The sequence below is a fragment of the Strongylocentrotus purpuratus genome, unplaced genomic scaffold (assembly GCF_000002235.5).
Source record: "Strongylocentrotus purpuratus isolate Spur 01 unplaced genomic scaffold, Spur_5.0 spur5_scaffold_16, whole genome shotgun sequence".
Classification (NCBI taxonomy): Eukaryota; Metazoa; Echinodermata; class Echinoidea; order Camarodonta; family Strongylocentrotidae; genus Strongylocentrotus; species Strongylocentrotus purpuratus.
The window spans coordinates 34,166,563-34,179,030 of NW_022145601.1; the positions used below are offsets into that span (position 1 = coordinate 34,166,563).

General features: G+C 36.2%; 2 protein-coding genes across 2 annotated transcripts in view; both read left to right on the plus strand.

The window, feature by feature from the left end:
* Positions 1–3,026, plus strand: part of LOC105440183 (serine-rich adhesin for platelets-like) — a 29,020-nt gene extending 25,994 nt beyond the window's left edge. The window contains exons 9-11 of the mRNA XM_030987552.1: positions 19–141; positions 965–1,066; positions 2,959–3,026. Coding sequence (XP_030843412.1) covers positions 19–141; positions 965–1,066; positions 2,959–3,026 — 293 coding nt within the window. The remainder of the gene's footprint in view (positions 1–18; positions 142–964; positions 1,067–2,958) is intronic.
* A 132-nt stretch (positions 3,027–3,158) lies between these two features.
* Positions 3,159–10,207, plus strand: LOC105437677. Its single transcript, XM_030987345.1, has 6 exons — positions 3,159–3,382; positions 5,018–5,164; positions 6,109–6,195; positions 6,788–6,909; positions 7,720–8,067; positions 8,748–10,207. The coding sequence occupies exons 1-6, from the start codon at positions 3,283–3,285 to the stop codon at positions 8,913–8,915; spliced, it is 972 nt and encodes a 323-aa protein (XP_030843205.1). The 5' UTR covers positions 3,159–3,282; the 3' UTR covers positions 8,916–10,207.
* Positions 10,208–12,468: the final 2,261 nt, after the last annotated feature.

A 12,468-nucleotide genomic window follows, 5' to 3' on the forward strand; every position in this document is an offset into this window, starting at 1 on the left:
AATGTTTTTAATTGGTAGGTTTTAGCACTTGTGGGGCAACAACCTGCGGCGTGAACGAGCTATGTGATGGATCCCAAATCACTCATCAATGTTCATGTTATCCAGACACGGTGCTCAACACTAACGACAACACATGTAGAGGTAAACTAAACTCACTTATACTTTCTCTTCCACACTGTCACTCATTCAGGTCATTCAATGTCTCGGTCAACAAACGATAGATCAAATTACATTTACACGATACAAATGGTTTTAAATGCTAATAATAATATTGGAAATGTAACCCTATATTGGGTCAGCTGTTCCATACATAATGGGCGTACGTATGTGAGTGCTGAGTATACGATCAAGGATACTTCGTAGGAAGAGGGACGATGCCTAGGATTCTCACATATTTAATTCATGATTTTTTTTCTGTGCTTGATGTAGTAAGTAACTTCAATGTAGTCCAATTGCATTATTTGAAGGTTCCGTAAGAACTGCCATTCACTTACCGTGAATCGAAATACTGCTGGCTAAAGCAGTTTAGGAAAACTTTGAGGACATATAATATCATTGCATCCCTATCCTCTGTGGTATAACATAACTATCCTGTAATTTTCAAAAATATTGTTGATAATATATATACAAAATAACATGATAATATAAACATATCGGGAACTTAAATGACATTTCTTCAATTTTGTTATATCATGCCCACTTTATTCCTACTTAAAATTCATCAATTATTGTACGAACGAAATGCTTACGTAAGGTATATAATATGTAACCGAGTTTCGATGGTTCTCTCCCTAGTCGTCACATATCTTGCAACTATGTGTACGCAAGCACGTGTATGTGTAAGAGATTTAAAAAAAAAAACAGAATGGGATCACCTTTGCAGAATGCATCATGGAACTTGTATTTTTACAAGAAACGTCGCAACTTTGAACTAAACCGTTTCATTTTTCTTGTTATTAAACAGCGTCGTGTGACAACAGATGTGACTACCTCACAGAAACATGTAAAGAAGGAGAGTGCAGATGTAGACCAGGCACACAGAGGGATTACTCCGGAACATGCACAAGTAAAACTACTTTGTTTGAAATATTATAGTCTTAGTCTGCAGTAAAAATCAAAATAAATATTAATGAGTGGTATACCAAGAAAATATAGCGCTTATTAAAGGTAATTGCTGATATTATACCCTTATCAAACTTGGGAACTGAGATGCTATACAGTGCATCCCAGAACAAAAACAAAACCGAGAATTATCGATGTGTTATCATAACTTAATCACAATTATAATTAATAAATGACACATATTTGTAAAGCTTAGATCCTCCTTTTTCATTAGATGCAATTCATATGATGCATTTTTCACGCATGAGTGATTAAAATCAATTTGAAGGAAGGAAACCAAAAAGTAATTTGGCGACGGTATCTGAATTTCAAAGGGAAAATCAGATTTCTAGAAAGTTCATTTTCTGCCCTTTCATATGACACCTCAATTAGGACAAATGAGCAAGGAATAACAAAGTTCTGTTTGTTTAACGTGATGCTTGCATTTCCATAATTTGATTTTAAAAGTTCGTTTTCACTGGCCGCCTGCCGTAGCAGCAAGCAGAATTAACAAAAGACTTAACTCCGTTTCGTTGAAAATCAGCCATGCATGAATTCTTTCGTCTTTTGCTGATCATCAACGAAACGGAGTTAAGTCTTTGGTCAATTCCGTTTATTGCTACGGAAGGCAGCCAGTGAAAACGAATTCGTTTAATAAATTGATGGAAATGCAAGCATATCACTCTAAATAACCAGAACTTTGTTATTCCCTGTTCATTTTTGTTCTGGTTGAGTAGTCATATTAAAGGGCAGAAACTGAAATTTCTATTAAAAAAATGATTTTCTCTTGGAAATTCAAATACAGTCCGCCAAATGTATTTTTGTAATACTAATAATAACAACAATACTAATACTACTTCTACTATATTGCCAATAACGATCATAATGATGATAATAATTGCAATATCTTAACTGCTCGGTTTGAGATACCAACCGTGGGTCAGTGTTAGAGTTAGAATGTAAACAAGTTATCACCCAGTGATGGTATGAATTCAATAAATGCATTTTGGTTTCAGAATAATTATGTTTGAATTCCCTGTATGTCTAATTTTCTCTCGCGTGTTAATTGCAGGAGTATGGACCTTCAGATTCAAAATAAGAATCTTTGCAATAACCGGAGTTACTGCTACATTTAACAGCAATTACCTAGACCCCTCTAGTAATAGCTACATCATCTTATCCGAACTGATTCATCAATGCGTAAGTAACTTATCTGAATCTAATGCCAGAGTCACAACTCACCGTGCGTCTTTTTCACGTACATGTCTGCGCTAAAATTCTGGTCTAAGGCCAACTCCAGCCATTCGTGCGTACTTCTTACGATTATCACAAACATCTTCCCTACCTGCAAGAATCCTTGAGGTGCAGTAGCAACAAACGTATCTAGCCACTGTTGTGCTCTGTATTACGGCTCCGTATGGATGTATACTGGCGCTGCTCAGTGGCTGCCGGGCTCACGATCAACTGGGCAACAAGAATTTCCATTTTCGGTTTAACATAATAAAATTTGTAGTGGACTTTAAAAGATTATTATTATTATTATTATGAAAGTAGCGCGTGTGATTCTCGCACGAAACCCTTGAACTGTGTGCAAACAGGTGCAAAGGCTTCAAAAAACGTAGCCACACACACAGATTATTGGTCATATGCAATAATTTCCTGTGGGCGTTTAAGTGTTCTGCGTGCCTTCAGAAAATGTGCAGACCGGTATTAGTCTGACGCAAGGATTTTGTACGAAATCCGTCGTAAACTAGATGCAGAGAAGTGCACGGCCATTTGTGACCATGGCAATGAGCCAGCCATAGTACATTGTTTGTACCTTCAAAACATAATCGAATGAAGGATCTCCTTGTGAAGATGATGATGATGGTGATGATAGCTTTGTGAAAAGCAACGGTATCCGTCTCTGCTGGGCATTCATGTGAATAGCTCTTTGTACAATGTCAGAATGTCTCAACAGTTTAATAATGCCCTTAATCTGAAGGGATACATACCATTTGTTTAATGTAACCATGGTCAATGTGTATTGTTCATCTTTTCTCTCTCTAGATGTTCAACCTGTTTCATCCTATCACTCGGAGCGTCGTAACAACGACGATTGTTTCCTATTCAGAAGGGAGTATATGGGCTGAATATGATGAGCATTTAAACGCATCTTCAAACGCATCCAGTCTGGAGAACATGCTGATATCAGAGATAAAAAATAATACCTACTTCCTCTTTGCGGACAACAACGCAAATCTGAAACTTAGCCCAAGAGTCGAGGATGTTAGTGTGAATGGTGAGTATACAGAGTGAGTCAGAAAAAATGTCCCACTTTTTAAAAGTTGTATTGTTTGAAGTACGAATATTTAATCATGGGTTTCATGATATGTCTTGATAGAATTATCATCCCAGTTCATTTAGAAAACCATTTTCATTTGAATCTCTACATGCATGACTGAACATCAGACAATCTTTACAAGACTGACAGATCTCACTTGCGCCAAGTTGCTGGGTGAGGAATAAAATAATGTTTAGAACAAAGACAGCCAGGCAAACAAAAACACACTCTCTCTCACACACACACACACACACACACACACACAGAAGCACAGGCACAAACACAAACGCACACAAACAAACGCACATCCACACACCAACAAAAAGACATAGCCAACGATTGATAATGTACCTACGTATTGAGAAAGCACACTGGATTCATGTGCACTTCATGTTGATGATGATGATGATAATGATGAAGATTAAGATGATGACAATGCGGCCGTCAGATGGTAAAATGGTCAAAAATCGCTGTTCCGAGAAAAATGACTTTAAAAGTTTAGAGGTTTAAGCTTTTTTAGGAGATGGGTATAATCCATTTTTAGCGATGGGACAAGAAGAAGCATATTAAACACTGATAACTGAAGAATTTTGTGCTTATTTGGGGTTTTAATTATAAAATAAATGAGATTTTTGTGCAGATAGACTGTTTAACCACAGCTCATGAATACACTCCCACTAAACATCATAAAATGGTAAAATGGTCTATCCTTAAACACTATTGCCATACTAAAATGTTCTATCTTCTAGTTAGACCATAAACACTATTGCCATACTATGTAAAAAAAGACTCGTTTTACCTCCAAAAGATATTTCCGACAATGGGCTAACTTAGGTAAACTAGTCTAACTCGAAGATAGACCATTTTACCCTCTGACAACGATGATTAAAAAATCTCAGTTAAGAAGGTTAAAAGGTTTATGAAAAAGATAGCTCGTTTTACCTCAAAACGATATTACCGACAATGGGCTAACTCAAAGATAGACCCTTTTACCATCAAATCTGAAGGAAAAATACAAAAAAGTACCAAGATAGCGGAAATTATCTCGAAAAGAAGACATGATGGGATTTTATCGATAGCACCATTGGAAAGAGCGCCCTTACATTACCCGGAAAGTAAATTTACCTCAAAAAGTCAAATTTTCGAGCTAGACCGTTTTACAATCTGACGGCCGAATGATGATGATGATGATATGATGGTGGTAGTGGGAAAGATTGTCAGGGAAATGCCACTTAAACATTCAGCGATCTTGATAAAAATGAATGCTTAATCAGAAAAGTGGAAATTATGAAACAATTGTTACCATGTGTGTTGTGTGTACATGTGTATTTGTGTGTGTGTCTGTATGTGTGTCTGTATGTGTGCCTTTGTCTGACTGCCTTTGTTCAATGCACTGTGTTATTCCTCACCCAGTAACTTGCGCAAGTGAGATCTGGCAGTCTTGTAAGACATTCCGCGTTAATATAGCGCTTAATACATACATGGTAACTCTAAACGCTTTACAGATATATATGGATTGTAATTTTCGGACACGGACACCATGTGGAGACACAACTATTATTCAATGATGTTCTGTTCTGTTTTATCAAACAGCAATCGACGAATGCTTGCTCGGGGAGAATGATTGTTCTGAGAATGCAGACTGTATTGATCTGGACGATGCCGGTGGTTTTAACTGTACATGTAATGATGGATATGATGACCTCATGCCTCAGCTACCGGGCAGATTATGCTCTTTAAGTAAGTAGCAAGATAATTGACTAACTCTTCTTTTTCTCTTTTTAAATTGATCGCAAAGATATTAAAGAAATAGCCCTTATCTGACTAAACTTAAAGGTAAAGACCAGTATTGGAAACGCCCCAACTTCAAACAATGAAATGGAAGCTCTTATTACCAATCATGTGAAAGAGTATGTTTTGACTAATACATGATGATAGATTTTTTGCCGGGAAACCGCCTACTAATTGATATATTTGGTAAATTAGTTTATCTATTGGTGTGTGAGAGATAAACGCACGTGTCGCTCACGTGTGCGTAGTCCCATATACATCTTTTTGTGTACTTCGTAACTTTACGAAGACTGGGCCAAATTTCTTATCATTTTGATGATTCCAGAACCTTGCAGTACACATCAATACTTATATGCTAGATGATCAATCTTTTCAGATTGATTCCACAACGTTTTTTTCACAATGCAATCGCATGACCAGAACTGGTCTTTATCTTTAGATTAATGTTAGAAATAAAACTTTGAATTGATTCTTGGCATGAAAGTCTGCACTTCGATTGTCACTTTGATGCGTGTTGTGCAGTATGTTCAAGACGAGACAATACATGCTGACAAGAAACGAAATTAACTTAAGGGCCTTTTTGATACTCCCTTATAATTTCCAGATGATGTTACATGTCCTCGTCATCTTCGCACATTTCTAGAAAGTGACATACGATGCTATTGCACTTACTTTGGTCAGAAAACGAAAAAGGAAACAATCAATGTTGCATTATGACATGAATATGTATATTTCTAAAAAAAGGAGGAAAAAAGGAGAACTCATGTACACAACCAAAACATTAAACGGCGATGGATTCACCTTGTTCCTATTAGTTTGTAACGCACTGTTTTTCATTACCGTTATTAGTCTATTTTACATATGCTTACCATTTGCTGTTTTTGTTTCTGCAGTTGTTACAAACGATACCGTGAATACGACAGAACTTATCACTACACCATACAGCACCACCGTCTTGGACCCAGGTTCCAGCGCACTCGGTAACACTCTATTTTAAAGCTCTATTCATGGAGGAGTAAAGATGTAGGGAAGCAGAGATAATCAGAAAATGTGTATGTGTTTGTGTGTGTTTGTTAGAGAGATAGAGAGAGGGAGAGAGAGAGACAAAGGGGTAACAAATTAAGGCACTGATTTTCTATGTTCGGAAATTGTTTATATAGCGCAAAAATTCAATAAGTTATTCCTCATTGCGCTTCATGGTGAATGATTATTTTGCAAGGGCGCCATCCTAAGCCCAGTCCTCTTGAATGAAACTTAAATGAAAGCTAAATGTTTACTACGGAGGCAGAAAGACAGAGATACAGAGAGAGAGAGAGAGAGATACAGAGAGAGAGAGAGAAAAAAAAAGGGGGGGGGGGTAAACAAAACGCGGTAAGAGGGGAGAGACACAAAGATAAATCATGGAAATAATCAAGAGTAAAACTCTTAAAGCAACTACTTTTGTCATCCGATCTAGTTGATGAATTACTTTAGACCACATAGAACAATGAATAACGGTTGATGAGGGTTTATAATGAATTGATATGCAATGTATCTACGTAATGTCATATGTTCCATTTCATTTGCTTATAGAAACTTGGCAGATAATATTAATAACTGTTGGTAGTATCTCGGCTGGTCTCCTCGTCGCACTATGCTGCTGCTGGTTGTTGTTGATTCCTCTACGAAGGCGCCGTTACAGAGAGAAAGCAGACGTAAGTTTAACTCATTGCCTTAGGGAACCGGGTAGCTCCTGCATCAAAGCCAATGGTATTGCGTGGACTCCATAATCGACGGGATAAACGTTATCGGGCATTACATTTCATGATAAGATTAGAGTTCTTAGGAAGATAAATATTCGGCTGCATGATTTGCGAAGCAACACGAATGAAAAGCTTGTGACATCAAGCGAGGCATTTTATCTACATCTTTCCCCTCTACCCAGGGATTAAATGTGTAGCCGGTAGGATTCGAAAGTTAGTGTAGTTTGATCAGCCTTGTAAGCGTCATCAATTTGGCGCCTAACTGGAACGCTACCCAGACAGGGGAGAATCTGCTTACATTGCGTGCGGGCCAGCCTAAATTCGATGACCGGTGTAATAATATATCTGTCATGCGCTTTCAGACATCGTCGTTGTATTAAATTCTACATAAGTCCTAAATTGTATTACTATTCAAGCACAGAGAGTGCAGAGAACCTACCTGAATTTAAACCTTTCAAATTATCCAAACAATGTGGTTATTAATATTCAAATGGAATCAGTAGTTATAAGTCATAAAAGAGATAACTGAAACAAAAAACACACAATCCTTTAACATAGTTTATGTTAATACTTGGAGAGTTGAGATATATAAGTCTCAACGACTTTTCCCTAAAAGATTATGGAATGAGTTCTATACATTTGTTAAAGTATTTTTCTCCATAGATGCATACTAATATGGTTATTGTTTGCATAGCTTGATTTACATTTAAATTATTGTTTCACCGCTGGAATCGATCTTTTTGTCTATCATTTCATTCTCAGGAATCTGTAATCTACAACCATTGGCATCATGCGACGGACGAGCCGGCTGCTTTCTTTGCTCGGGTTTATGATGGCTCTTCTAATGACAGCACAGACACTCCGAGCATGCGAACCAGAAGCAGTAGACCATTCTCACCATCTGTGGTTTCTAATCCATTAGCAAGGGACTATTCTTTACCACACCTGGATCCCCTCGGTGATGACGTTTCAGAGAGTATACGTCACTACGCGGTCGATCCAATGGAAACATCCATAAGACAGAGCTTTAAACGAGTCCTGAATGACGTCATAGCAAGAGGACCACCGGGTCAGAATAGATTACGAGCAAGGGTTCCTGATCATTTAGCTGTAAGTTAAAACAAAAAAAGCTTTTAACAAAATAACTAAAATAAACAAATACAAAACCCAGCACATATACGCAGTAACAATATCACAAAAAACAACAGTAAGTAAGGTAGGCGTAGTGATCGTTTATCTATACATATATGCTTATAGAAAAACGCACGTTGGAACGAAAATAGCAGTTGACAATTGTTGTGAACATTACAATTTGTTTAACTATTAGATTATGTAAACATCATACTTTATTTTTTACATTTCTGAAGATTACACAAAAACAATAATCGATCTGTCTATTAAACTTGTTGACCCACTTTCATTCGAAAGTATGATTGTACGATTTCTGCTCCATCGGCAATCGCTCTGCTTCCAATGCTCTAACAAGGATGCCTACCTTCAACTTTGGGCTAAACACTGAAAACAATCCTAATCCCTAACTTAACCTAAACCCAATTCGCAACCCTTACCTTTACCCTAAACTTAACCTAAATCCCATTTGCAATCCTAACCCTGTACCTATAATTGGCTTTAAAAAGACTGTGAAATTGTCAGTGGAGCATAATTATGTGGAAGCACCGAAGTGATTAAAGTCACCCTTGCTTAGTGAATGATTTGAGTAAATCAATGAAGATAATATGATGAGGATGATAATTTTATATATGCATTTTTTCTCTTCAAAATCCTGTCAGGCATTCTTGGAAGAAGGTAGATCATCAGAGATAAACAGTGGCGTCATCAATGAGATGGTGCATGATGACCCCTATAATGATGTCGACTCGCCATCATCGTCTTCGCTGGCTCGACGTCCGATCACGCCTAACGTGTTCTTCGCTCGAGTTATTGACGGCTCTGAATAGCAACGTTATATTAGTAAAGAGAGGTTATCACTAAATCGGCTTATCCATGCGCAAACTGTGCTGTGCAAGGCATTTTTTTCTCAACCCTCAGCATTACGGGAAAATCTGCTGATTGGAAAGCGCTGGTTTTAATTTGCCACACGAAATCGCACGTTTTCTCATAAACGCTTTTACCCACACGCTATAAAATAAAAATGCAAACTTAGTCAAATGGGGGAAATTTACGTCAGTCAAAAAATGTAACAACATATACCACTCCTGATCATGTTCTCAATTGATGCCCTAATGTACTTGACGAATGTGGGTATACGTGGCGTTACAATAATATTATATGGTACCTGTTTAATAGTGAGCATCTAGAAGGGAATTGATACATTAAATCAAGCTGTGTAGATAACATCTGACCTGAGTTTAGAACCATGAAGAGAGCTAGGTATATCGACAGTCTCAGTTGAACATACTCAGACGAATCTGAATCCTGATATAGGCATATGTGTGTTTTGGCAAAATCTTAAGAAACAACTGATTCTTGAATTATCGGCCCCCTTCAAAACAAATATACAGAGGATTCACGAATATAAAGAGAGAACGTACGCTCCTCTGGTTTCTGATATTGAATAACAAGGATGGTATGTACAACACTTTGCTATTGAGGTTGGCTCCCGGGGTTTTATCTGTTTGGAAAATACGTAACGACTGAAAAACATTCCAAATGAGTTTGTTTAAACAACAAAGTTAAATCAGCAGTGACTTCTTCACTTTTTATTTATTATGCAAACAACACCTCTTATGGAAACCCGAACCGCTCTCTGTGTACCACGTTGCTAATATGATTGTAGTAGAACAGGAGCCAGTATATCAGACTAATGCTCATTATTCATACTACAAATGTATGTCCCTTTATGTTATATGGTTGGTTTCGGGGAGGGGGTCTAAATACTTTGGTGACAGTGTCAGGATATGAATTACGAATTGTCTGGATTATTCCTGATTGTATGAAGAACTCAATTAAAAAAAAAACTATATTTCAATATTTGTTAATACTCTATAACAACTATCACATGACGTTGCTACCTAATTTACATGACTACCATGTTAATTTTGTTAAACTATTTGTTAAATGATATATGTATCCTTACGCTTCCTGTCTTCAAATGACCATTAGTCAGATCAATCATTGGGCCTTTCTTATTATGCTGTTGTCATATCACTGTTCCTTTATTGCTGAAGTACCAATAGAGTGATGTACCCCCAAAACTACTTATACTACTACTACTACTAACACTACTACTACTACTACTAACACTACTACTACTACTACTACTACTACTACTACTACTACTACTACTACTACTACTACTACTAATGTTACTACGACTACTAATACTACAACAGCTACTACTACTACTATTACTACTACTACTACTACTACTACTACTACTACTACTACTACTACTACTACTTCTACTACTGATACTAGTGCTAGTTGTGATGGTACTATTTCTCCACCTCCGACTACTTGTACTGTAATTGTATGGTTATATCTAATTATGTGCATTTCATAAAACAGTAACTATCATATATGGATAGACTTAATAAATTACAGTAACTTATGCTCCTACTTTCAAGGGTTTCATGTCAGTGAGAAATTTGTAATTTTGGAGAATTATTTATTATATTTATGAGTAGCCATTAGTTTAGACAAATACAAGTACTCAGCCTATTATGTATTCGTATTTATTTTGCTAAAAATATATATTTATTTATTCAGAAAATATACACATATTCATAATGTTTTCTAACATTCAGGGTAATTCTCTTTGGAGCCCCGTATGCCCTGCTTTTACAACGAAACCCTTTAATAACTAACGCTAAAAACTAGAAATACCTGAAGATAAGAATAACAACATGAAATGAAAACATATTTCCTGCCTTTAGCATATAATGCATCTTTGTCTTCATGTAATTTCTGTTCATTCTCATGGTAATTACTTCGATTTAATAGTGCAAGCCGAAACGATACAGGTTTTCTCAGTCTAGTAAAGGATTTTTTATAACTTTTGAAAACACAATTAGAGGGATTATTTTATAAAATTGTTACTCCCTACAAATGGAACATTCTATTCCGTTGATAGCTTGATATTTAATTATACTCAAGTTAGAATGTGTTTCTCTTTCGAATATTAACCTGAATTGTAAACCGACACTTAGCAAGTGATGAATGTCGATATGATCTGTGGCTTTGTAATTTATCCTTTGAATATTGGAACCTATTCTTTATTCTCAGAAAAATATTTATAATTTACTAGTAATATTCAGTATGTTGTTTAGTTATTACATATTATGCAGAAGTGACGGATTACAACGGTATGACTATTTTACTCATGTCCATTGAGATTTATTATTTGTATTCGCACATAGTTTTATTGATGTTAAATCACTTGTGTAAAACTATAAATGTTTGAGCAGTCAAAATACCGCTACTGTTTTGTACATTATTGTGTGGTTTTGTTTTTGATTGAAACACATGTATTAAAATAGAAGAGAAAGGGGGAGGTAAGGAATACCAATAGGTATAGGAACAAAGAGAGACTGAGCAAAGAGAGAGATGGTGATAGAAATAAAGATAGAGGCAGACAGTAACATGAAGAGATAGAAATAGAGAAAGTGGAAGGGAGGAAGAGAGAGAGAGAGAGAGAAAGAAAGAGAGAGAGAGAGAGAAGAGAGAGAGAGAGAGAGAGAGAGAGATAGTAGAAATGAATTAAATTAACAACTATAAACAACAACGCAAATCATGGAATAGATCCAGAGAAGTGATCAATGAACATTTGTGATATGATTTTGACACTTCTCTCATTACTCGTTTAACGAAGATCAACTGATCTCCTAAACGAGCATCATGTTAGTGCTTTTTTGCGAAATAGGTGTAATTAATATCGCTGCTTTTATGTTTTATGCATAACGATGGTCAAGCTTACAAAGGATCTCTAGCGGTTTCAAATTATACAAGAATTACGTTATTTTCACTAAAGTATGTTTCTCTAAAAGACGAAAAGTATCCACCAGAGGACTTCGAAATTACGCTTCTTGTGCCCTTATTAAGCTCATGACAATGTTGACACAGAGGGTATGAATTTTTATTTTTAAAACATATCTACAATTTTTTTGGTATTTGATCAGTCCAAATAAAGTTCGAAGTACCAAGTCCAAGCATTCACATATTTGCTAACAGGGAGGTACGTTGAAAATACAAAATAATATTTGTTAGTCCTTCCTTGACGAAACGGAAAAGGTTACCACACATACAATTTTGGTCATTTCATTTTCCTTCTGTATACTATCTGACGTTTGACTAATGGAAGAAATTGTATGCTTTTCGTTAATTTGATATTTGCTATGGTGGGCTGTTCTAGCGGATACTCCCAGTATAATACATCCTGCGAATTCGTCACACACGTTTTCGGGTCAGATTTTTTAAAACTTGTGATATAGGATATTGATGTTAATAATGATATTATTATGGATACACGATTTCATGTTTGTCAGATATGGA